At 42.0% G+C, this 25,748-nt stretch overlaps 1 protein-coding gene across 17 annotated transcripts in view; it reads right to left on the bottom strand.

Moving 5' to 3' along the window:
• IARS1 (isoleucyl-tRNA synthetase 1) overlaps positions 1 to 25,748 on the bottom strand; it is a 73,007-nt gene that overhangs the window by 14,369 nt on the left and 32,890 nt on the right. For 5 of the 17 annotated variants that reach the window (XM_032260497.1, XM_032260496.1, XM_032260498.1 and 2 more), the window contains exons 19-30: positions 24,536 to 24,680; positions 22,392 to 22,512; positions 19,145 to 19,236; positions 17,649 to 17,726; positions 16,572 to 16,693; positions 16,004 to 16,106; positions 15,673 to 15,756; positions 12,922 to 13,096; positions 11,999 to 12,111; positions 9,537 to 9,632; positions 8,509 to 8,685; positions 7,324 to 7,429 (exon numbers count right to left, since the gene is read on the bottom strand). In XM_032260497.1, coding sequence (XP_032116388.1) covers positions 7,324 to 7,429; positions 8,509 to 8,685; positions 9,537 to 9,632; positions 11,999 to 12,111; positions 12,922 to 13,096; positions 15,673 to 15,756; positions 16,004 to 16,106; positions 16,572 to 16,693; positions 17,649 to 17,726; positions 19,145 to 19,236; positions 22,392 to 22,512; positions 24,536 to 24,680 — 1,412 coding nt within the window. Of the gene's footprint in view, positions 1 to 4,112; positions 4,208 to 5,995; positions 6,277 to 7,323; positions 7,433 to 7,704; positions 7,751 to 8,508; positions 8,686 to 9,536; positions 9,633 to 9,855; positions 10,325 to 11,998; positions 12,112 to 12,921; positions 13,097 to 15,672; positions 15,757 to 16,003; positions 16,107 to 16,571; positions 16,694 to 17,648; positions 17,727 to 19,144; positions 19,237 to 22,391; positions 22,513 to 24,535; positions 24,681 to 25,748 lie in introns of those variants that run through there. The other 12 variants (XR_004263563.1, XR_004263562.1, XM_032260509.1 and 9 more) reach the window with 8 other exon arrangements.

The following is a 25,748-nucleotide window of genomic DNA, read 5'->3' as shown; positions in this document are numbered from 1 at the left end:
ACATGTGAGGAAAAGATATGATTTTGGTAAGGTGAACCTATTATGTATGAAGGATGTGTGTTCATTAAGAGAAAAAGACTAATTTTTGTCCTAAAGCAGAATGGCTTGTTTCACAAAAAGAGGAAGAATTTAATCCAAAACAGAATGGATATAAGAGAGCTGTAGTAGGTTTGCGGAAGAGAAATCTTGGAAAAGGAATTTAATGAATTTATAAGTTATCAAAATAATGAGTCTTAATATCAAAAGTCTGATATTTTTTACTAACTTCCCAAAAATCAAACTCTAAATTTAAGTCTTTCTGTCCTTGAGCTAACTTTGGGAGCTTCCACAGGGCCCCTGAAATACCTCAAAACAATTTTCTTTCATCATGAAGAGAAACAATAAATGAGTTACACTTATTTGATTATGTTAGATCTGCATGGGAAGCACTGTCAAATAAGAAATGATGCTTAACCTTCTTTGAGTTCTATTTGTACAGATGTATTACTAATAATGTGTTCCAGGAACTGTGTGAAATTCCTAGAAATCTGACAGGTATAATGTTATCAGTCACAATTCTAGTTACCTTAAAATGCTGTCCACCACAGAAATAACTCAACTTCCTTGTCAACTGCAACATTACTATAGTGAACTCTCATCAGATAGTTGTTTTACTCTGATACTTTCCTGAAAGTTACTGTGAGCAACTACGAATCTGAAGTGTTTCATCTTTGAGAAGACGCAATGGAAAGGACTCTGACAAGCACAGGTTTATGTTAAGATCATACCACTGGACTGGGTAAGAATTCCCAGGACTCTAGTGAAGTAATTAACTAAATCATAATGCTGTCACAATGGCAATGACATTTCAACCTGAGTTTTGGAGGGGACACTCAAACCACAGCAGGATAGAAGAGACATTTTTACTATATTGAATCTTCCAATCCATAAACATGTCCTCCCACTTACTTAGATTTTGTCTGATTTTTTCATCACTATTTTGTAGTTTTTGGTATACAAATCCTAACACATTTTATTAGGAGTGGCATGATCATGGCTCACTGCTGCCTCTATCTCCCAGGCTCAAGTGATCCTCCCACGTCAGCCTCCCAAGCAGCTGAGACTAAAGGTAACCACCACCACACTTGGCTGGTTTTTTATTTCTTGTAGAGATGGGGTCTACATCTCTTTGTTGCCCAGGCTAGTCTTGAACTCCTGGGTTAAAGTAATCCTCCCGCGTAAGCCTTCTAAAGTGCTGGGATTATAAGCATGAACCACCACACCTGGCCTGGCATCTTTTTTTAAGTGACTGTAAATGAAACCATATTTTAAATTTCATTGTCCACTTGTTCACTGCTAGTATAGATTGCTAGTATGAAATAAAAATCATTTTTGTATGTTTATCTTATATCCTGTGACTCTACGTTTTTTTTATAAGCAATATCATTTATATTAATTATGTTGGAAACCCAATTAATGCTTGGACCCAAAGGGTACAGAAAAGGCCAAACTTTTAAAAATAACAGATTTAAAGATGATTTGTAGCTTTCCCTCATAATATGAATGTTTTCAGCAGGATGGTAAATTGCAAAACATATCAAGTCATATTAAGGCAGAGGACCAAGCTGTGGCTGCATTTAAAGTTATTCCTAGGAAAATAAACTTGGCGTTGGGAGCTCTTCTTCCCAGGTATCTGGTCAACTGATCCAGGAATGGGCAGTCCTGGAGTTGGCAGATGGGAGAATAGGCCCTCCCTCTCTTATCATCATGCTGCTGGCCCTCTGTGACTAGAATACTGGCCTTGTTTACATTACTGACGCACACTCGGTGACTATCTCACTGATTCCTTCTACAGGGCCACCTGAGACAGCCAGGATGTTGGCAGTGATGGACCAGCTCAACGTCATACAACATCATTGAAGTTGCACAGCAGTTCAGGGAACCATTTACTGTCTGAGACATCATCACAGGTCTAAATAAACACATAACCACCATGGGAGCAGCTGGCATGGGAAGACCAATATAGCGATCCCAGGTTGCATCTGTTTCAAGAAAAAAAAAAAAAAAAAAAAAAAAGCTCATATTGACTGTAAAACTTTTTTTTTTTTTTTTTTTTTTTTGAGACAGAGTTTCATTCTTGTTGCTAGAGTACGGTGGCACAACCTCGGCTCACTGCAACCTCCGCCTCCCAGGTTCGATTCTCCTGCAGGTGCCCGCCACTATGCCTAATTTTTCGTATTTGTTAGTAGATGGGGTTTCACCATGCTGGCCAGGCTAGGCTGGTCTCAAACTCCTGACCTCAAATGATCTGCCCGCCTCCACTCCCAGAGCGCTGGGATTACAGGCATGAGTCACTGTGCCTGGCCTATTTATTTGGGTGTCTGTATGTAGATTCCTTATGATTTCCCATAGGGGCAGCTTTATTCCTTTATCTGTATGCCTTTTATTTCCTTTTCTTGCCTTGGTCCATTGGCTAGAACTTCCAGTACAATGTCAAATATGAGTTGTGATTGCCTTGTTCCTGATTTTAGGCAGAAAGAATTCAGGCTTTCCCCATTAGGTATAATGGTAGCTATAGGATTTCTGTAAAATGCTGATTTATCCAGTCTACAAAGGTCTCCTCTCTTTCTATTTTTGTGAGGATTTTCATCACGAATGGGTGTTGAATTTCATCAATTGCTTTTTCTGAATCAACTGCTGTAGTCATGTAATCTTTTAGTCTGATAAAATGATAATTACATTGATATTTAAATATTGAATCAGCCTTGCATCCCTGGAATAAATCCCACTTGGTGATGATGCATAATTCTTTGTACATACAGCTCAATTCCACTTAATAATTTATTGATAAGAATTTTACATTTATATTCACAGGGAATATCTGCTTTTTCTTTTTTTTTTTTTTTTGAGATGGAGTCTCGCTGTTGTTGACCTAGGCTGGAGTGCAATGGCATGATCTCGGGCTCACTGCAACCTCCCACTCCTGGGTTCCAGCAATTCTCCTGCTTCAGCCTCCTGAGTAGCTGAGATTATAGGCACCCCCCACCCCACGCCCTGCTAATTTTTGTATTTTTAGTACAGATGAGGTTTCACCATGTTGGTCAGGCTGGTCTTGAACTCCTGACCTCAGGTGATCTACCCGCCTCAGCCTCCCAAAGGGCTGGGATCACAGGTATGAGCCATGGTGCTTGACCTACCATTTGCTTAATACTGTCTTTATCTGGTTTTGATACTGGGGTAATAACCACATAAAACAAATTAACATGTTCCTTCTTCTTATATTTTCTGGATCAATCTGTGTAGAACTGGTGTCAATTCTGGTAATAATTCTCCAGTGAAACTGGGTGTGGAGATTAGCTTAGAGATTTAAAATTACGAATTCAGTCTCCTTAATAATTATAGGGCCATTAAAATGATCTATTTCATATCGTGTGACTTGTAGTAGTTTGTGCTTTTTAGAAACAGGGTTCATTTCAGGCGAGCCACAGTGGCTCACACCTGTAATCCCAACACTTTGGGAGGCCAAGGAGGGCAGATCACTTGAGGCCAGGTGAGACTAGCCTGGCCAACAGGGTGAAACCCCATCTCTACAAAAAATATAAAAATCAACCAGGTACGGTGTCGCACACCTGTAATTCCAGCTACTCGGGAGCTGATGCAAGAGAATTGCTTGAACCCAGGAGGTGGAGGTTGTAGTGAGCCGAGATTGCACCACTCTGCATGCCAGCCTGGGAGACAAAGGGAGACCCTGTCTTAATAAAAAAAAAAAAAAAAAAAAAAAAAATTGGGTCACTTCAAGTTGTTACTTACATAGAGATTTATTCATAGTATTTACGTATCTTTTTGATTTCTGCAGTTTGAATTGATAATTCTTTTTATTCCTGATATGCAACTGTGTCTTCTTTCTCTTTATTAGTCTCACTACAGATTAATTTTGACGAATTTTTTGGTAAGAACCAGATTTTTTTATCATTAATTTTCTCTCATTTTCCTATTTTCAACTGCACTGATTTCTTCTCTTATTTTCATTTCTTTCCTTCTTACTTTGTATTTATTTTTTCCTATCTAGTTTCTTGAGTTAGACCTTATGATTTAAAACCATCTTTCTGAAAGTTTTTAGTGCAACAGATTTCCCTCTCAGGGCTGCTTTAGCCACATGCCACATACTTTGATGTCGTATTTTCCTTTTCACTCAGTTCTATGTTTTTTTCCTCTTGAGACTTCTTCCCTAATAACGGATAATTTAAAAGTATGTTGTTTATTTCTGAGAGTATGGAGATTTTCCTTATATTGTTCTACTAATTAATTGTTTGATTCTACTGTGATCAGACAGCACCGTCTGATTTCAACTCTACTAGTTGGTGGAGGTTAGTTTTATGGCCCAGGTTATAATGTATCTAAGTTCTGTGAGAGCTCAAAAATAATTTATATTCTGCTATTTTTAGGTGAGGTGTTCTAAGTGGTCTATCGATTACTGAAAAAGGTATGCTGAAGTCTCCAACGATAGTTGTGGATTTGTCTATTTCTTCTTTAATGTCTGTATCTTTTTATTTCATGTATTTTGTAGCTCTTTTGTTAGATGTATATAAGTTTAGGATCACTCTGTTTTCTTTGTGTATTGACATGTCTATCATTACTTAATGCCCCTGGTTATTTTCTCTGTTCTGAAGTCTGTTTCATCTAATACAAACATGAACAGTCCTGCTTCTTTTCATTAATGTTTGCATAGTATATATATTTCTAACCTTTTACTTTCAACTCACCAGTACTATTATATATGAAGTTTCTTACAGACAGCATATATTTGGCTAATGTGTTTGTAATAACTCTGCTCATCTTTTGTTTGTTCTTTTTTGTTTGTTTTGTAACACAGACTCTCACTCCGTCACCCATGCTGGAGTGCAGTATTGCCTCACCCCAACCTCCACCTCCTAGGTTCAAGTGATTCTCCTCCCTCAGCCTCCCAAGTAGTTGGGTCTACAGACACCTGCCACCATGCCTGGCTAATTTTTGCATTTTTAGTAGAGGTGGGGTTTCATCATGTTGGCCAGGCTGGTCTCGAACTCCTGGCCTCAGGTGATCTGCCCGTCTCAGCCTCCCAAAGTGCTGGGATTACAGGCATGAGCCACTGCGCCTGGCATACTTGTTCTGATTGTTTTCTCTCCTAGCTTCTTGTGGGTTACTGATATAGTTCGGATGTTTGTCCCCTCCAAATCAATGTTGAAAAGTGGCGCTTAGTAGGAGGTGTTTGGGTCACTGGGGCAGATCCCTCATGAATGGCTTGGTAGCCTTGTTGCAGTAATGAGTTCTCACTCTGTTCATTCATGCGATAGCTGGTTGTTTAAAAGAGCCTGGCTTCTATCTTGCTCCCTCTCTCATCATGTGATACACTTGCTCCCACTTCACCTTCTGTAAAGCAGAGTAAAAGCTTCTTGAGGCCCCCACCAGAAGCAGATGCTGGTGCCATGCTTCTTGTACAGCCTGCAGAGCTGTGAGCCAAATAAACTTTTTTTCTTTACAAAGTATGGAGCCTCAGGTAATCCTTTATAGCAATGAAAAATGGACTAACACAGTTACTTAAACATATTTTAGAATTCCATTTTTTATTTTTCTAGGGTTTTGTATGTATCCTGTGGTACAGTCTTTTCTTACTGGTAACTCCAAGTAGTACCTAATATAAACATAACTTCCTAAGGTTCATTGGTGTCAATATTTTACCAGTTTGTGATAAATGTATAAACATGGTCTCCTTTGTAACTGTCTTAACTATTACTTGTTCAGTAAGTCCTTACTTAATGTTGCTGGTAGGTTCTTGGAAACTGACTTTAAGCAGAATGATCTACTGTATAATAAACCAACTTTACCACAGGAGTTAAGTTCCCATGGCAAACAGTACATCATTTCACTTAAAATTGCAGGACCCAAGAACCCACTGATGATGTTGAAGCCTCAGTGTACATAGAGAACCACATCAAACAATGATACAGTGCTTGTTGCACCCATGAAAGGACTGAAAGTCTATTGAATTACCCTCTATTTTGATTCCCCATTTTTCCTTCCTGGTGTGTCTGGATTCCCCCTTTATTATTTCCTTTCTGTGTTAAGAACTTTCTGTAGCTACTCTTTTAGGACTGGTCCGCTGGCAACAGATTCTTAGTTTTCTTTCATTTGAGAATGTCTTGATTTTTCCCATCATCCTGAAGGATATATCTGATTGATACAGAATTCTTGGTAGACAATACTTATCTTTCAGCACTTGAAAAATGCTGCCTTTTCATTTTCTGGCCTCTGTAGTTCCTAATGATAAAGCCAGTATCATTTGAATTGTTCTTCCCCTCTAAATTAGGTGTTATATCTCTTTCACTGCATATAAGACATTTTTTTGTCTTTGGTTTTCAGAAGTTTGATTATGATATATGTTGATGTGGATTCTTTTGGGTTTACCCTGTTTGGGTTTCACGCATACCTTTACTGACACTGCAGAGGAGGTGCTGGTAGTATGCGGCCTCACTGCTGTCATGCATTTGTGAATGGGAGGGATGCCTTGTTACTGCCCAAAGGGGATAGAAATTCAGGCCTCCCATGTGGCCTCCACTGATACCACTGGGCAGAGGGGCTCATTACTGCCCCACTAGGATGACCCAGCTACCTACTTGGTCTTCTCTGATACCCCTGTGACAGGAGAGAGGTCTTCAGCTTGTCAATGGTGAAGTCCAGGCTCCCTACTTGGCCTTTGTTGGTATGGGTGGTGGTGGGACCATAGTTTTTCTATGGTGTCTGGCTAGAGTACAGCAGTTATTGCCTAAAAATATCTCGGCTCACTGTGACCTCCACCTCCCAGGTTCAAGCAATTCTCATGCCTCAGCCTCCTGGGTAGCTGAGATTACAGGTGCTTGGCACCACACCTGGTTAATTATTGTATTTTTAGTAGAGATGGGGTTTTACCATGTTGGTCAGGCTGGTCTCAAACTCCTGACCTCAAGTAATCTACCTGCCTTGGCCTCCCAAAATGCTGGCATTACAGGCGTGAGCCACCGCACTGGGCCTTTTTTTTTTTTTTTTTTTTAAATTGGGGCAGGGTGTTATCATTTTGGCCAGTTTAGTCTTGAACTCTTGGCCTCAAGTAATCCTCTCACCTCGGCTTCCAAAAGTGGTAGGATTACAGGCATGAGCCACTGCATCTCACCTAGTGAATTCATTTTTATGACAATTAAGAGGAAAAAGTTATCTATTAAATAATTATTCCAATTCCCTTAAAAACATCCAGAAATTTTTTTGGTTATTTTTTCACATCCACAGGTTTGACTAAAAAACAGTCATACAAATCATAGAATTTACTCTTACCTTGTTCACTGCCATTTGCACAAATGTTAAGATTGACATATGCACAAGCAGGACCAGGAAGGGAAGATCCTCTGGTAAGTGTAATTTCCAGTTCGGATCCCTTCAACTGAGCACATGAGAACATATGGCTGAGTAACTGCGGCACCTGACTGCAATGTGTCACACCAACATGTAACACAGTGACTTCTCAATAACAACAAAGGCTGTATACAACTGAAAACATATTCAATCTCATTACTCAAAGAGTCAAAAGCTACAATTTATATCCTATTTTTCTTCTCCTTTTATTCTGGTCTCTTAAAAATATATGCTCACTTAAGAAAAAGTAAAAAAAAATTACATAATAGGCAAAACAGAAAATGAAACTAGACTACAACTCGCCTCACTAAAAAGATAAACAGCCACTGTCACCCCTTCTTGTCTTGTCCTACTTGTCCCATAGAAATAATGAGACAGGAGAAAATAATTAAATAAGTGACTGAGATATATTTTAAATGATCTACTTCTTTCTTTCTTCTTTTTTTTTTTTTGAGACAGGGTCTTGCTCTGTCGCTCAGGCAGTGATGTGATCTTGGCTCATTACAAACCCCACCTCCCATGTTCAAATGATTCTCCTGCCTCAGCATGCCTAGTAGCTGCTATTACAGGCATGAGCCACTGCGTTTGGCCTAAATGATGTACTTGTAAGTTATAAGCCAGTATCTTCCCTACCTTAATATCAGACTTTCATAAGTATATCTAAAATTCCTAGATATAACAACAGAAAATGCTATTGTGATTTTTCTTTTTTGGTATTGTAATTTTATGGAGAACCCACTACCAGAAGAATTAAATGTTTTTCAAGCCAATTGCTGTTTACTTTTACTGATAATTACCAGAATCCACACACTGACTTTGCCAGTTTTGGAAAAACAGGCCCACATAGCCATTTTATTTCTGGGCAAAGCTCATCTACTCTCCTGGCTACCTTCATCAAGAGAACTGTTGTGAGAACAGTTCTGCCTTCTATCCGCCCTCCATCTTTTCTGAGCTTCCTCTCTCTAGCTCAACCCACTACTGTCCAGAGCAATACTTCCAGACTGAGTGCTGTGCCAATCTCTACTGGGGACAGAATATCAACACGTGAATACATGAGGTAAACCTAATCTGAAACCTTTCAGCAGTTCAGTGGAACTCAGCACTCACCTGTGTTTTTTCTTGAATAAGGATTTTATCTGATGGAGGAACTGGATATGGTTTCAAGGGAGCCTTTATGGTGGCAAATATGAACTCTGTGTGGCTTTCAATAATGTTATTCAGATATCTTCCTTCAGATTTCGCGTTGTAATACACTGTGATTTCATCAGTTGGAACCAGATGGCACTGAAAGCACACACATAAAATTTTAAAAGGAAAGTACATTCTATTAATCAGAACTTAAAGAAGGTACTGTTGAACAAGGGCTATGGATCCCATGCTGAATCATCACAGAAGGGCAGTCACCCGTCCCTCTCTGCTGGGTGATCTATGAGACTAACTGCACTGCAGTACAGGATTACCTTGTGTCTTTTCCCCCACTCTTTGGGGATAGGGCATGTTTCTTTTCCTGACACAATCAGTGACTCATGAATGTTGAAACCAAGAAGTAACTCAGGACCCACTTAACAAAGTTCTGAACTGATTCAGAGGTCACAAGCACTCTCTTATCTGCTGGAGCAGCCTCCATAGACCCTGAACCACCTGGGAATCAAGATGTGTGGCAGATGTTACTGCCCTCTGCAGGGCAAGAAATTCCTGATTCTCTCACTGGCAGGGGCTTGGCAGCCCCCTCGTCTCTCCAGGATGAGCTGTGTGTGTGTTTCTCAGTTCTCTAATGAGGAAAAACTGCCCCCACTCTGTCCAGACCCAGGAATCTCCCCTAAGCTAGAAGCCTGTCTATGCTGACTGCAGCTCTGCCTTTCTGCAAAGACACTATCATCTCTGATTACCTTCTGCCCCAGTCACAGGGCCTATATCACAGAAGCCCAATGGAGCTGAAAAAGGATGGGAAAAGGCACAGGCTGGCTCAAAGCTACAGCTTGGGAGTGAACATGTGGGGAGGGGAAGAGGAGTGACTTTCCTGCAGAATACAATCCACTGATCACTACGGTTTGTATTACCTGCCTCTCCTATCTTCCCCCAACAACCAAAATAAAATGCCAAAATAGTAGCTCATTCTTAATTGACAAACTAACCTTTTTGCGAAGTTTCTGTATGCGATTGATGACTTCCCGAGCCATTCCTTCATCCACCATTGACTGGTCAGGAGTGACATCTAAGAGGACCAAAGCCTGTGGGATTGAACAGTGCATACCACACACCATGACAATCAAATAAGGAGAAACACTTCTTCCCAACTCAGCAAAATGCCATTTAAAACTTAATCTGGAGACTCATTAATGCAGCACTATTTGTCCACACAAATGAGCAAAAGCAATAAAATCAATCTAGTTTATTATTCAGGTACTTCTTCAAAACCAGCCAGTCCTCCATCTCTGGAGAAAGGTGTGCAGCTTTTTCTTTTTTTGTAGGGTGCTGCTCACAGGAGATGCCCTGAAACCACCTCTTGAGTCCCCTCACATGACTCTGCTTTTCGGCCATCTAAGAAATAATATCAACTCTTCTAATAAATAAGATCTTCTAATAAATAATCATGAAGCCCTTGGAGCAGCACAGCTTTTCAGGCCACAACAGGTGGATCAAAGGCCTCACAGCAGTAACTCCAAGTGACTTTCTTATACCATGACCCCTGTAATCTTTAGGTTTGTCAGAATGACAAAAGACTAATTCTACAATGAACCACAAAACTTTTTGACTTAATATAAACTGCCACATTTTTGCTAAGGTTAATGTTTCTATCTCATCTATTCTGAAGGTTGTTGATTATAATGCAGCAATATGACACCATCACTTCTGTTACACAGCACATTGCAGAGCAGAATACACTTTACAAAACTTGTAAATTAGGCATCATCTCATTTACCTTTGAGCAAAAAGGGAAGTTAAGAAATGACTCATGCATGCACATCCACTCTAGTCCATGGATTCTGACTTGGGGCCAAAAAAAAAAAAAAAAAAAAAAAAAAAAAAAGAAATGACTCATGGTTGGGTGCAGTGGCCGATGCTTGTAATCCCAGTACTTTGGGAGGCCAAGGCGGGTGGGTCACAAGGTCAGAAGTTCAAGACTATCCTGGCCAAGATGGTGAAACCCCATCTATACCAAAAATTAGCCAGCCACAGTGGCAGGTGCCTGTAATCCCAGCTACTTGGAAGGCTGAGGCAGGAGAATTCCTTGAACCCAGGTGGCAGAGATTGCAGTGAGCTAAGGTTGTGCCATTGCATTCCAGCCTGGGTGATAGAGTTAGACACAGTCTCAAAAAAAAAAAAAAAAAAGAAAAAAAAAATAGAAATGACTCACTTCACAAAGGTATCAGAGGTAATGAAGTAGATGATAAGATCAAAACTCCAGTCAGTGCAGGGCCACCAAGCCCACTACAACATCTAAGCCATGTCAAGAAACTCAGAAGCATCACATGATGACATTTTTGTAAGTGTGGACAACTTTTCAGGCCCCTAACATCTGTTGTAACGAGGAAGAACTGCCCACTATCAAGTGTTTACAAACCTCCTCCCCACCTTCCCTTGCATTCTTTCCCAGCTTCGATATCTCTGACTCCTTGCCACTGTCTGCCCATGGGGAGTTCGGTACACATCTGACTTAAGTGCCTGGGTAAAGGACTGAGGAGGTCGACCTTCCTTTCATGGAGGTGCTGCTCTACCTCCCTCTGCAAATGGTATGCTAAGCACAGATATCCCCAACCCCACACACGAGATCTTACAACTATGCTGACTGGGGATGTCTGGTTAGGACTGCAAAGAATTAGTCTCTCCTCCATCATGGCAAAAAACACTGACAACAGAATCAAAAACAGCCTGTACAGTCTCCTCAGTGAGTATTTCCTGACCACTTTCAGCTCTACACCAATTTTTGGATAGGAGCTCTCTGTGTACTTATGTCTACTAGATAACTTATGAGGTAGAATACTAAGCAATGGCTTAATTTCATGTGACCTTGACTAACACATTCCTTGAAGAGTTCATTTTTTTTTTTTTTTGAGATGGAGTCTCGCTCTGTTGCCCAGGCTAGAGTGCAGTGGTACAATTTCGGCTCACTGCAACCTCCGCCTCCCGGGTTCAAGCGATTCTCCTGCCTCAGCCTCCCAAGTAGCAGGGACTACAGGCACGTGTCACCACACCTGGCTAATTTTTTGTATTTTTAGTACAGGCTGGGTTTCACCATCTTAGCCAGGCTGGTCTCGATCTCCTTACCTCGTGATCTGCCTGCCTTGACCTCCCAAAGTGCTGGAAGTACAGGTGTGAGTCACCGCGCCCAGCATGAAGGGTTCATTTTTGTGCAACCCCACACTTGAGACAATTACATGTAGAAAGCACAAGATGCTTATGTGTTCATTAAACAAATGCATATGTTAAAGGCATAATGATATATTAGTTTAACAAAGCCAATCTAAACCAAGTAACTGGTTTATTTTACCCTGAGACAAGCTGTCAACATTATCAGGAAAGGCACAGGCAAATGCTTTCTCCTCTTATGCTCTCATCTCTTGGTAAAGAAATGTTTCAGGAAACAGAAAAATACCTGAGCATCTGAGTGTGCTTCAAACTGTGCAGTCCCACCTGTGGCCTGATCAAAGGTGTACATGAGGCGGATGTCTTCATCATGCAATTCATGGCCTTCCACAACAATGGTCCCTATGGAGAAGCAGATACACTGTTAATCAGCTTTCCTTCTTCTTCAAGCTGCGCCACTACCCGTGTATTATGCCCCTTCTTCATGAAAATTTCACAACAGCAAAGCCACAGAGGTTTCAAGAGACCATTTCCCTCTGACTCATATCATGGTTGTAGCCAAGATATGACAAACTTTCTTTGGACTACACTACACTACCTTGAAGACAATTAAGTCTTCACCAATATCTAGTTTTATATAAACCCTCGGGTCCACAGACATGACAAGGCTAAGGGAAGGCACCTAGAGGCAACAAATGCTCACCATAAACATAGAGCAGCAGGATGTAATGAAGAAAACACACTCTTTAGAGAGAAAGTGAACTTAGGTCCGCTATTAGCTGGTTGCATGACATGCTGAGCAAGGTGTGGTGAGGCTAAAATGAGACAGGTAGTGTGTGGTACTGAGGATCATGCCTGCTTGGGGAGGCAGAAATATGCACAGCTGCTGACGACAACATCCCTGGTGACAGGGAGGCCCCCTGTTGTCATGGATAATGATTCTTTTGGGCTCTGAGCACTAGGGTGTTATGTTTATGTTTACTTTGTCACTGTGTTCCAAAAAACAATTTTGTTTTCATTAATGCAAAAGTTTACTCAGAAACTAAAATTTAGAAACTGCACTCCAGGCTGAGTGACAGAGTGCAATTACGTCTCAAAAAATAGAAAAGAAAAGAGAAGCATGTGATATTAAAGTCAAACAGTAACCTAAATACAAAATATCCTTCAGCCTTAGGAAATGATCGGTGTGCCCTTGTCTGTGTAGACACCTACCAGTCTTCTGGAACTGCTCCAGCTCCTCACTGCTCAGCTGCTTGATGGACGTCATCACTGCCTTAAACGCTCCCTTCAGACGCTTCCCCAGGACCATGTGATCTGGTTCTGCCCTTAGCCGAATGCCATACTTGTTTTTATCTGTAGACAATGTAACTTTTCGAACATTCAATTCCTACGGTTAGTGCACAAGAGGAAACAAAAATGAAAAATGAAAACATATGTTCACATAAAAACATATGTCCACAGCAACATTATTCCCATCAGCCAGAAAGTAAGAACAGTTCAAATGTCCATCAACAATGAATGGATAAAATAATACCGCAGACACATGCAATGAAATATTTAGCAATATGAAGGACTGAGCACTCATACATGCTACAACATAAATTAATGTAAAACATTATGCTAGCTGAAATATGCCAGACATAAAAATTACAAATTGTACGATTCCATTAATATGAAATGTCCAGAGAAGGCAAACCCAGAGATAGCAAATAGGTTCATGGATGCCGGGAAGTGGTCAGGAATCGAGGGGAAAATGGTGTGTGAATGCTAATGAATCCTGGGTTTCTTTCTGGGATGATGAAAATGTTCTAAAACTGTGGTGATGGTTGTACAATTCTATAAATATGCTTAATAACCAGTGACTTGTATGCTAAGAAAAAATGCTTCTTATGAAGATCTATCAAGACAGTTGAGCATAACAGAAAAAGGACTCCAGAACCAGAAATATAAACTTCATCCCTCAGAGGTAACCTTTGTGCAAGCAATTTCAGAGTACCACAAAGTTAACTATCAACCAAGCAGAAGAATCAGTTAAACAGAAGACTTCATGCTTCAGTCATGCTACTGAGGATTAGTGATGCAGCAGGGATGGTGATGGCACAGTAGATGAGAAAATGAGATCTCATTGAGAACAACAGTTTGAAGCAAATAATATGGAATGTTTAGTTTTGCCATTATATTTAGCTACATTAGTTAACCTCATTTTAAGTGACTGAAGTAATTTATTTAAAATGTTTTCAGCTGGGCACGGTGGTGCACATCTGTAATCCTAGCACTTCAGGAGGCCGAGGTGGAAGGACTGCTTGAGCTCAGGAGTTAGAGACTGGACCGGGTAACATGGTCAAACCCCATCTGTACAAAAGCCTGTACTACTATGCCTAATCTCAGCTATCTGGGAGACAGGGGGGAGGACTGCCCGAGCCCAGGCGATGGAGGCTGTAGTGAGCCAAGATTATATCACTGCATTCCAGCCTGGGTGACAGAATGAGATCCCATCTCAAGAAAAACAAAAAAAGTTTCTATTTTATGCATAACCACAGGTACCATTTTCAGAATTTACAGTCTAATTTTCAGTTTCTAACAGTTCTCTGGAATTCTCAAGCGACTGAAAACCAAATATAGAAATTAATATTTTCTACAATAATGATTTTAAGTATTACCAGCGAAAAGAATAAATGAAATTTAAAAAATTTTTATTTTCTAGCATCACAAAGAAGATGAGGTAAAACATATTTGTTTTTAAAAAATCATGGAATAAAGAGGTTTAGAAAGCCAACTGACACTATAAACTTTGACCCCAAAACTCCACTTCTGGTTATGTACTGAATATCCATACAGTGATATATGCATATATGTACATACATAGCTTTTGTTTGTAATCAGAAACCTAAATTTCAAACAACAGGAGAGTAATTATATAAATTATGAAGCAGTGAGGAACTGAGACTCCAGGAGAGATGGAGTGGAAAGAGGCTCACTATGCTAGTGCCTTGATTATTTATAACCAACACAAGTGCACTTGTCACTTGCATAATTTGGAGAAACAAAGTTTCTTTGGTAGTTATAAAAAAGTACTTCAGAAGGCCAGGCGAAGTGGGGCTCATGCCTGTAATCCCAGCACTTTGGGAGGCCAAGGCGAGCAAATTAGTTGAGATCAGGAGTTTTAAGACCAGACTGGCCAACATGGTGAAACTCCGCCTCTACTAAAAATACAAACGTTAGACGGGTGCGGTGGCAGAGCCTGCAGTCCCAGATACTCGGGAGGCTGAGGCAGGAGAATTGCTTGGACTTAGGAGGTGGAGGTTGTGGTAATGCACCACTGCACTCCAGCCTCGGTGACAGAGTGAGACTCTCACAAAAAAGAAAAAAAAAGAAAAACACTTCAACACAGAAGAGACGCAAATGAAGATGATAGGTGACAGGTTAAAAACTTCATTGATCTTGAAATATTTTTATATCAAGAATTATATCAGGGGGCCGGGCGCGGTGGCTCAAGCCTGTAATCCCAGCACTTTGGGAGGCCGAGGCGGGTGGATCACGAGGTCAAGAGATCGAGACCATCCTGGTCAACATGGTGAAACCCCGTCTCTACTAAAATACAAAAAATCAGCTGGGCATGGTGGTGCGTGCCTGTAATCCCAGCTACTCAGGAGGCTGAGGCAGAATTGCCTGAACCCAGGAGGCGGGAGTGCAAGGGAGCCAAATCCGCTCCCTTCAACCCCAGCCTGGGGAAAAAGAATAAAAACCCCGCTAAAAAAAAAAAAAAAAAAAAAAAAGAATTATATCAAATTTGTGCTGATTCCAAGCACAGTGTAAAATATGATGGATTGTTAAATTTTTTACGAATATACTAATAAAAATAAATTATACAGTCCATATGTACTTTATTGAAGATTATTCATCAAAATAATGTTCTCAAGGGAGGTCTATTTGTACTCAAAACAGACAAATTATCCATCTTACCTCAATGACATACTTCTCCAAAGACTTGATATCTTTAAGAGCTTCTGGATCTTGATGGATAACCACAATTTCTTTCAAAGGATACTAGGAGGAAAAGGGAGGGGAAAGGTCACTCAGCAGCCAGTCTCCTAAACTGCAGAAAAATGAATATTAAATGTTTATTTGAACCTCAAGCTCTAGACTAGTCAGGCTGGACTAGTACTAAGTCATTCACACCCTCACTGCAGAAAAGAAAAAAGGCCATTGCTGGAAGCTCTCTATATTAAGAAAACACCCCAAAGACTTAAATATTTAGGTCGGTGCCATGTAAAATAGAAGTAGAATTTCAAACCTTTATGGGAATAGTTTTGCGGTCTCTGATCACTCGTCCAAGCTCGATCACAGACTGCATCCGAGATATTGCACTCTCTGTTTTCTTATCAATCAATTCTTCTCTGAGTGGTAGAGGAGGAATATGAAAGAGATTAGATTTAAAAGGAAAATTCAAGACATTAGGCATGCTTACGTGAGGAAGAGGGTCAGGCTACAGAAGTGTGGCCAGGCCCTCCTGATGAGGCGCCGGGGGAAGGGCAGTGCAGTGCCCGCCTGGGGGACAGAGAAAGAGGCAGCAGCCTGAGCCTGCCTCAGCACCCGGCACCTCCCCAAGGGGCCCCCATGGGGCATGCCCACACCCCACATGCTGCAGCTCTACAACGGGGTTCCATACCAAGCATCCCTGTTACCATGTACCAATGTGGGCCCCATCGTGCAGCCTGACGAGGGGTTCATGTCAGCTGGCGGCTAGGGTGGGAGGCAGGGCACAGAGGGAGCTGGAACAGGGAAATGCCTCCTCTCCCGCACATGCTTGAGCAACGCTCCCTCCTTGGCAAAGGTGAGGCTTATTTCTATTTGATTCCTACCGAACACGGGGCAGCATGAGGTAGTGGATGCTGAGTGTGTCCTTGTCTTGAACAGAAACAGGGTCAATCAGCACCTTTAGATTCTGGTACATCAATTCGGTGAGAAAAGGCGTGTAGGGAGCCTGTATGAAGACACAGGACATCATGTCAGTCATATGCAGTCACCAACAACTGACCTCATTTTTACTGAGAAACAACTAAACATGTTAGCAACACAGTAATATGCACCGAAATGGGCATGAGGTTATAAAACATGCCCTATGAATGAGAAATGGCCTCACGGCCCTGAAGCATAGCTGCAGGACTGTAGCCAGAAAAGCCCAAAGCATCTCCAGAATTCTGAAGGATGTCTAAAACAGAAACAGGAGCACCTAATGATATATCGGCCAAATCAATATGCACAGAGGACTGACTGTCCCAAACCTCAGAAACCTCATCTGTAAACTGGGAAAACACCCCCTGCCTCACGGGATGAAGGTGGTTAGATCAGGCATGGAGAGGATCGGGCACAGGACCTTGTACAAAGCAGATTTTCCTTCAGTTAAGGAATAAATAGGAGCCTTATAATATACAGAGTAGCAGAAACAGGATAAAAAGCAAGTTGGAAACTTTCCACTTTATTATTATTTAACTAATATTTGAACTAAGAGGAACATATATCAATTACTTGAAAGTTTTCCTCTCAATGCTAAGTCAAAGTATTTTTTACGATATATTTGCTAGGACAGGTATTAGCTAAAGAACTTCCCCATTATTTGCAATGATGCCAATCCATATATTAAGACGAGGTATGTCTTACTTCAAACTGTAGATCCTCCTTCTCGAGCCAAGGGCTCTGACATACACTATACTAACAGAGATTGTAAGAAAAAATCTAGTGTTTCTTAGTCCTTACTTAACATGTATAAGATAATAAGATTTCTGAAAAGAAACTACAGCTATAAGCTGTTATAAAACGTCTATTTCTGTTTTTGGTGGAATAAAAGAGAACAGATATAAGAGGAGGACGCTGCAGCAAGTGGGTACCGAAGGCAGCACACAGGCCAAAGGGTACTAGAGAGAAGCCAACCATCTTACCATAAGTCTGCAAAGAGAGAGCAGAACACTAAACAAGGTTTCTAGGGCCATGACACAATCTTCCATCCCATTTTCACCCTAATGAATAAAAAGGAAACATAAACTGCTAAAATAAGTGTTTATCATAAAAAAAAAGAAGTTGATTAAAAAGAGGCAACCCTCAAACAGCATGCAGCACACAGGACATGAGGCAGAGTAATAAGAAAGGGCCACCACCACAGGCTGTCTAGGGTGGCCCTGCAAGGCAGTGCAGGAAGCCTGGCCAGGATGTGCAGCTGCTGTCCCTCTAACCCCACCTGAGGCGAGCGGATAGGAAAGTAAAGCCTAACTGTAGGACCAAAAGGCTGAGGGCAGAATGGATCTACCCACAACAGACAGAAAGCTGCTAACTGAAAACTTAAAGTGCCTTTATACAAGATATTTTATGTTAAAAAAGTATATACTGTATATTAAAAAAAACTAATTCATTGCAGGAAAAACGAAGATAATGAAAAAATTTCAACCATGAATAAGTTATCCAGAGATAACTACTGTAAACATCTTAGCATATGTTCTAGATATGTGTGTGTAAGATACACCTGCACAAAAACGAAATTATAGTTGTGTTGCAGGGTTTTATTATTAATGCATTTTAAGCCATGACTGGCTGCGTGCGGCGGCTCATGCCTGTAATACCAGTGCTTTGAGAGGCTGAGGTAGGTGGATCACATAAAGTCAGGAGTTCAAGGCCAGCCTAGCCAACATGGTGAAACCTGTCTCTACTAAAAATAAAAAATTAGCTAGGCGTGGTGGCACACACTTGTAATCTCAGCTCACAGGGAGGCTGAGGCAGGAGAATCACTTAAACCCAGGAGGCAGAGGTTGCAGTGAGTCAAGATCCTGCCATTGTACTCCAGCCAGGGTGACAAAAGTGAAAGTCTGTCTCAAAAAAGACACGACTAATGGGTGGTGGGAGCCTTTTCTGGGCCTACGGTAAAGCGACTTCGCTCTCCCTGTTATACATCATTGTTATTTATGTACTTTGCTTAAGTCCTGAGACCAGGACCTATGCTGTGCTCATCCTAAACCCCCAACAGCTACACAGGAGTTTTGTCCACAGCCAAATAACCGACTCCCTTGTGGTAAAAGGAAGGCGGTATCTCTCTCAATATTAAAGCCCTACCTGCCAATATTTTTATAAAATATTTGCATGATTTTATTTAGAATGTGAAGAGGTCTGCTCAGTTTAGTCCTGCTTGTGCCCTGACATTCTCCCTCCAATATATGTACGTAATTGTGTTGCGAAAAAAACATGCAAAATGACTTTTAGAACTTACAGATCCCTATGCCTCAAATGACAAATATAGTTAAAATGCAAGGTAAAAGGAGAAGAAAAGCATAGCTTCAAAAACTGAGAGCATCTGAAAATGTTCCTTTCCCTTTGGGCTATTCTCATATTTCTTCTACTCTCAAACTTCATGTGCATTTTGCTTTTCTCAACGGCGGTCTGCACTTACCTTTAATCTTCTGCGGTTCATTCTAACATACCAATTGGTGAGAATATCTACAAACTTGACAAGGCGAGGCACCACAGTGTAAAGCCTATAAGCTAAAAGTAAGACAAGTCAATCAGGCAGCAAGGGAGTAACAGGCACCTGGGGTGGGGAAAGGGCTGGATACAACAAAGAACGTGCAGCCTCTTCTACCCAAGGGCCCCCACTTACTAAGAACCAAAATGGAGCAATCATGTAACTACCATTTGCTGAGGATGTGCTACATGGCAGTCAAGGTATTTCGAGATGCACACAAAAACCATCCTATGAGCCACATCTGAATTCCCACTGGTCAGTGAAAAAAGCCAAAAACTCCAATATGTGTGGATCAAGGTCCAAGGCTGCCCACTACACAAGTGTAGCAAATACCGTTTACAGGGAGTTGTGCAATTTGACAGCATCAACAATGCCCAACTCCTTTCTATTGTAGTACATTGTACTGCAACTAAAGGACAAAGAAAAAGCTCAAATCAGGTGCTAAAAGGCACAGTATAGGCCAGTGATTCTCAAACAAAAGCAATTTTGCCCTGCGGGGAACATGTGTCAATGTTTTAAGAAACAGTTTGCTTGCCACAACTTGGCGGGTAGCGTGGTGCTACTGGAATCTAATGGGTAGACCCCAGAGATGGTGCTCAACATCTTATAATGCACAGCACAGCCCCACCACAGAGGATAATTTGGCCCAAACTGTCCATAACGCTGCACTTGAGAAACTGGCATATGATACGAATAAAATATAACTTGCTTTCTAAGTATTAAAACAGTCGAGTAAAAACAGCAAAAGAGGTAGTGAAAGTCTTGAGGAATCAGGAGGATTTGAAGGGTTCCCTGAGAAACTCAGAGGTCAGGCAGGAAAGAAAGGGTGTTCAGCCAGTCGTGTCTGAGGCAAGGCTTATTTTAAGGATTCTCATTCACCTCCCCTTTAAATTAATATTCTGTTGCATAAAAACAAGCACCAAAAGAGCAACACTTAGAAACAAACACAGTTTATGATAATGAAAATAATCCAGGGAGTTTTAATGAGGCTGCTGGTCTAAGCTAAAGAGATGAGAAATTGCTACGGGCAGAGCTGCTCTCTGCTGCTGTTTACAAAGACCAGAACTCGGGTGCCAGTGGGCTGAGCCCCAGGCCAGAGTCGTTAGCTGGTCACACTTTCCTCGACCGGTGATTTCAGTGACTGAGCTCTGTCTAAATGATTTCTAGGGTTCACGTCACTTTTTACCTTCCAGGAAGCTAAGGTTTTCTATGTTCTGGTTTCAACTTTGAGTGAGTAAATGAACCCCACATGCAATGAATGAATTTACAACATATGGGGGCAGCGGCAGCAACAGCAGCCACTACCCAGGACACCGCCACCCTGGGAGCCAGGTCCTCTCACACCCACGGTGCTGCTGAGGGAGTGGAGGGCATGAAGATGACAGGCTGGCAGAGCTGGGACTTAAATATGACCCACACGACGTGGCTGCTGATCTCTAGTTTCCAGGCAGATGAGGCTCCAGTCAGGGTGCACACTCTCCAGACCCAGCTTCACCAGGTTATGGCAGCGGCTCCAAGCAACAATCCCCACATTTCCCACCCACTCCTACCACTCAGGAGGGAAAAGCAGACACAGTTGTGAGGAATCTGGGCAGAGGGTGCTGGATTCCCAGTGCTGCCCTCCTCAGGGCAGGAATCAGCCTCACACTCACTTCCATCTTCATCCATGTCCATCTGAGCAACAGCTGGACTGTCATGATACTTCTACATGTTTAACAAGGTGGTCAAATCCTTTAGGGTGACTGGTTAACAGTCTTTTTGTGCTATATGGGGCAGTACTGGCCGCTGCTCTGCCCAACAGCAGCAGGATCTGCAGGGTCCTGTGAGGATGGATTTGCCTTGCCCTCTTTCGTCCTCACTGTGACCCAGGGCCTCTGCCTGCCCACTTTAACTGATTGTCTGAGGTGTCCCAGATGTCTCACTTGGACCTATAGTTCTAACTATCTGAAGCCCTGAGGAACTCAACATAATGTAGTCTTGAATCTCTCTAAAATTACCTAACAAACTTACTGTTGTTAGTTAAGAGAAATATAGCAAAATGTCCATTTCATTATTGTTCTTCTGACTTCTCTAATTTTTCTGGAAAAGATGCGGACAATTCAGTAATAAAAATAGAACTAAAAATAAGTTATAAATGTAATAATAACAAGTATTATTTATTGAGTACCTATTATCTGCCAGCTACTTTATGTAAATCGTCTCTACTTAAGCCTTACAAACACTGCTAGGCATTTTCCAGGTAAAGACACCGAAGGTCAAGACAGAATGAATGAGTAGCATCTGATGGCACAATGGGGTGATTGCAGTCAACATTTAAAAACAACTAAAAGGGTATAACTGGGATGTTTGCAACCCAAAGATACAATAAATGATTGAGGTGATGGATACCACATTTACCCTGATGTGATTATCACACATTGTATGCCTGTCTAAAAATATCTCATATACCCCATAAATATATACATCTATGTACCCATAAAAATTAAAAAAAAAAAAAAAAAAAAAAAAGAAAGAAAGAAACTGATGGTCAGACTTCAGGCAACTCTCTGGATTGGGAACAAGTGGTAGAGCTGGGCTTTGAACCCACAGCTGTCAAGCTCCAAAGGTCTTCTGTGGAGGGTTGAGCTCGCCAAGACACCTCTAATGACAGAATTCCCCAGGGCTGCTGCTGCTTCCCCCCCCCCCCCCCAAAAGATGGAGTTTCACTCTTGTCACCCAGGCAGTGGTGCAATCTCAACTCACTGCAGCCTCTGTGTCCCAGGTTCAAGCGATTCTCCTGCCTCAGCCTCCTGAGTAGCTGGAATTACACGTGCCCACCTCCATGGCAAGCTAATTTTTTCTTTAATATCTTTTTAGTAGAGACAGGGTTTCACCAATGTTTGCCAGGCTAGTCTGGAACTCGCTAACCTCAGGTGATCTACCTGCCTCGGCCTCCCAAAATGTTGGGGATTACAGGTGTGAGCCACCAAGCCAGGTCAGAATTCCCCAGGGCCTTGAAACAAAGACATCCCAACAATGAACAAGCCTTAACAAAACTACATTTGAGAGGTGAAAGGAAGTAATTATTTAATTTTCTGTATCTCTCAATATTTCCACTGTGTTTATAGACAGATACATACCAAAAGGGCAGTTACAAAGATAGTAGTTCTGGGAGGACAGACCAAGAGAGACTCACCTGCCATTTCAGTCTCAAAGAAGCCAATGAGAGACTGCATGAAGGACAGGATCCACTGGTCCGTAATGTTGGGGCTTTTTCTAACTGTGCTCTCATTGTAGAGAAATTCTATTTCTTCTTCCTAGGAATGAACAATTAATGAAACACTTGCACAGTGGGGGAAGCTACTATAAGGAAATAAACTTTTAAAATCACTTAAACAAAACCAAAAACAAAAATCCCAAAGCCTGCTGGCAATGTGAATTTCTGATTTTCAGCAGTATTTTCAAGATAAGCACCAATGTGGGACATTAAGTCCTCAATTCTGTTTTTGAGTGAACTGACAAGAGTTTAGAAAAACATTACTACTCTGCATCAAAGAGTAATTATGAATTGGGAGATATTCTAAAACCTTGTCAGAAAGTGTAGGGTTTAGTTATTTCAAACCTCAGGAAGGAAGGACAGTAAAACTGTCTAGGACTGAATGATTGTCCGCAAACTGAAAATGAGTACTGGGAAGTAACTGCCATGTTAAAGCTGTTCATTTTACCCAGAATGTTCTATTTCATTCTTTTTGCTTTACAAAATCATCCTTGATCTTAAGTCCCTGCTCCACATACAGAACTCATGTCCTGCTTTGTTTCTCTGGCAGTACCACAACCAGGCTGGCAGGGCAGTGATAATGTGACTCTTCCTCTAGGTTTAAACCTTTGATTGTGGAGTCTGTATCTTGCTGGTATGCTCAGATGGGCCCTCGCTGTGGGGAGCTTTGACCCAGCCTGCATTTTTGGGTCCCACTCCAGTCGAGTCCTGCAGCGTGCACCTGCGCAAAGACTGTTGGCCCTATTTGGCACAGAACCATATGCAGGGAAGGTAGCAGGGCTGCAGAGAGGAAGAATGCTGGGAACCTGGGGAGGACAACTACCTTTCTCAATTCCTGCAGAAAGTCTACTCTGAGAGCCTCAGAGAACATGTGTCCTCATTAGCAGGACAACCAGAACCCAAGGGGAGCAGATGAGTGGGATGATAAGAGTTCATTTCTTCAACCAGCTTTTTGAACTGCTCAAGCAGGAATAACATCTCATGTTCATTAAACAGTAACTTACAAGCAATTTTACTTGTAAGCTGCTGGAGATAAGATGTGCAATACTGGATCCCTGACCCCAAATCAGGTCTTGAAAGTCCACACAGGAAGATGTGCAATGAAGGTTATGGGCCCTGACAGTGGTCAGTTGTGGGGCATGGAAGGTGGCCCTAGAGCAAGGGCTTCTCAGGTGAGAGAGTAACTCCTGGGTGTGGAGGTAACTGCCCTTGAAGTACACTTTCACATATATCACAACTGTTATTTGTCATCCTAACTACCCACTGAAAACTCCATCAAGAATTACTATCACTCTTAGATTAGCTCAAATGCCACCCCACTGAGGGGTGCTCTCTGACCACCCACCTCAAGCACCCAGCCCTAGCTAGCTTCTGTGACTCTGTCTTCACTGGGTGCTCTCTCTAAAAGTAGCTGACTCTTTACTATCTCTCCCAATTCCCACTCCATTGGTTCCAAAAGGGGGAGAGCTGTCTCACTCAACATGGCGTTTCTGATACCAAGAACTGGTTGACTAGGCCAGGTGCAGTGTAATCCATGCCTGTAATCCCAGCACTTTGGGAGGCCAAGGTGGGTGGATCACCTGAGGTCAGGAGTTCGAGACCAGCCTGGCCAACATGGTGAAACCCCCATCTCCAGTAATAATAGAAAAAAATTACCTGGGCATGGTGGTGAGCTCCTGTAATCCCAGCTACTGGGGAGGCTGTGGCAGAAGAATTGCTTGAACCCAGGAGGCAGAGGTGAGCCAAGGCTGCGCTTTTGCACTCCAGTCTGGGTGACAAGACTGAGACTCCGCCCCTCCCCCCACCCCCCCAAAAAAGAACTGGCCGCTAAACAACTATGTTACACAACCCTTCTGCAGGTGAGGCCCCATGGTCCCGGCACAGCCCAAACCCCAGATACCTTCCCCACCTGCGCATATGGCCTCCCAATGACTCTAAGTTACCAGCAACAGGCAGCAGGAACAGCAGCCCTACAGTCTTACACAGAGCTCCACCACACAGCTTGGTGAAGAGAGCGCTGTGGAGATGTGGCAGGCACATGTGCAGCCCCCTGCAGCTCATACCTTCTGAAGCCTCACAACATTCTGGATGAAGAAGCGGTAGGCATTGTACCATGGGAGCAGAACATCCTTAAGGACGTCCCGCACACCCTCCTCTTTAAAGCGGAGGTTTTCTGCTCTCACCACAGGGGAGTTAATCAGATATAATCTGGAAGTGGGAGAAAAATTAGACAAAAAAGATGCTTAGACAGTAAACCAATTATTACTACTTGACATACTGAGAGAGCAAGATGAAAATCAGCCTACTTTCTATGAAAGGGAGAAACTATGAATACTCTTTGAGTGGTCAATTTAAAATTCACAAAACTCACTCTCGCTTTGTGTAAGAGACCTAGGAAATTATAAAAGGCGTATATAATCTGATAATAAAATATGGCACCAAAATGCATCTTATGCCAGTCTCACTGCAGGACCAATGGGGTACACTAGTACTAAGAGGAAGGCTGGCCTGGTCCTTGTCAAGAGCCACTGTCTCCTTCCCATGGACACGACCTGCACATTTGCTGCTTGCAGACAGAGGAACTCATAAGGAGCAGCCTTCACAGAACACAGTCTTGACATTTGGTGGGCAGAGGTCAGGAATGCTGTTAAACATCCTACAAAAAATTACTACCACAAAGAATTACCCAGCCCAAATGGCCAGCAGTGCCAAGGGTGAGTTTAAGAGACAGTGGAGAGTTGGGGGAGAGCCCCACACTAATGGCTCCTGCGCAACACAGGTGCTGTATGATGGTGCTGTGTGACAGGTCTGGGCATTGGTCTCATGTCCAGGACAAAAAGATGCCGAACAAGATCTCTAGGTCCCTTTCAACTCGAACGTTGTGTGATTTTGTGATTACAACTACCTCAAGCAGTGGCTCAAATTTCCCCAAAAGCTTTTCAATATTAGTTTTTTATTAGCTCTAGCATAGATATATCTCACATGGCTCTGTAAGCACAAAATTAAAATAAATGATGAAAGAGAATTCAAATACCAACAAGACAGGGAACCTAGAAAGAAGTAAGGCAGAGGCAATCCAAATCTAGCCTGGGGAAGACTTGGACAGCTCAACACCCAACAGAGGTAGGTCCTCTTCCCCAAACAGACCTCTAGGTTTAAAAATGCCTTTATGATCTAGAAAACTATTTGGGGAGTTGAAGATCAACAAGCATACCAACATAACACCCAAATTATAACAGAGATGTGTTGTTAAAAACCTAACTATAAACCAAATCT

This window comes from Sapajus apella, unplaced genomic scaffold, assembly GCF_009761245.1.
Source record: "Sapajus apella isolate SASKATOON/1434 unplaced genomic scaffold, GSC_monkey_1.0 scaffold118, whole genome shotgun sequence".
Taxonomy (NCBI): Eukaryota; Metazoa; Chordata; class Mammalia; order Primates; family Cebidae; genus Sapajus; species Sapajus apella.
This window is presented reverse-complemented; position numbering and strand designations above follow the sequence as displayed.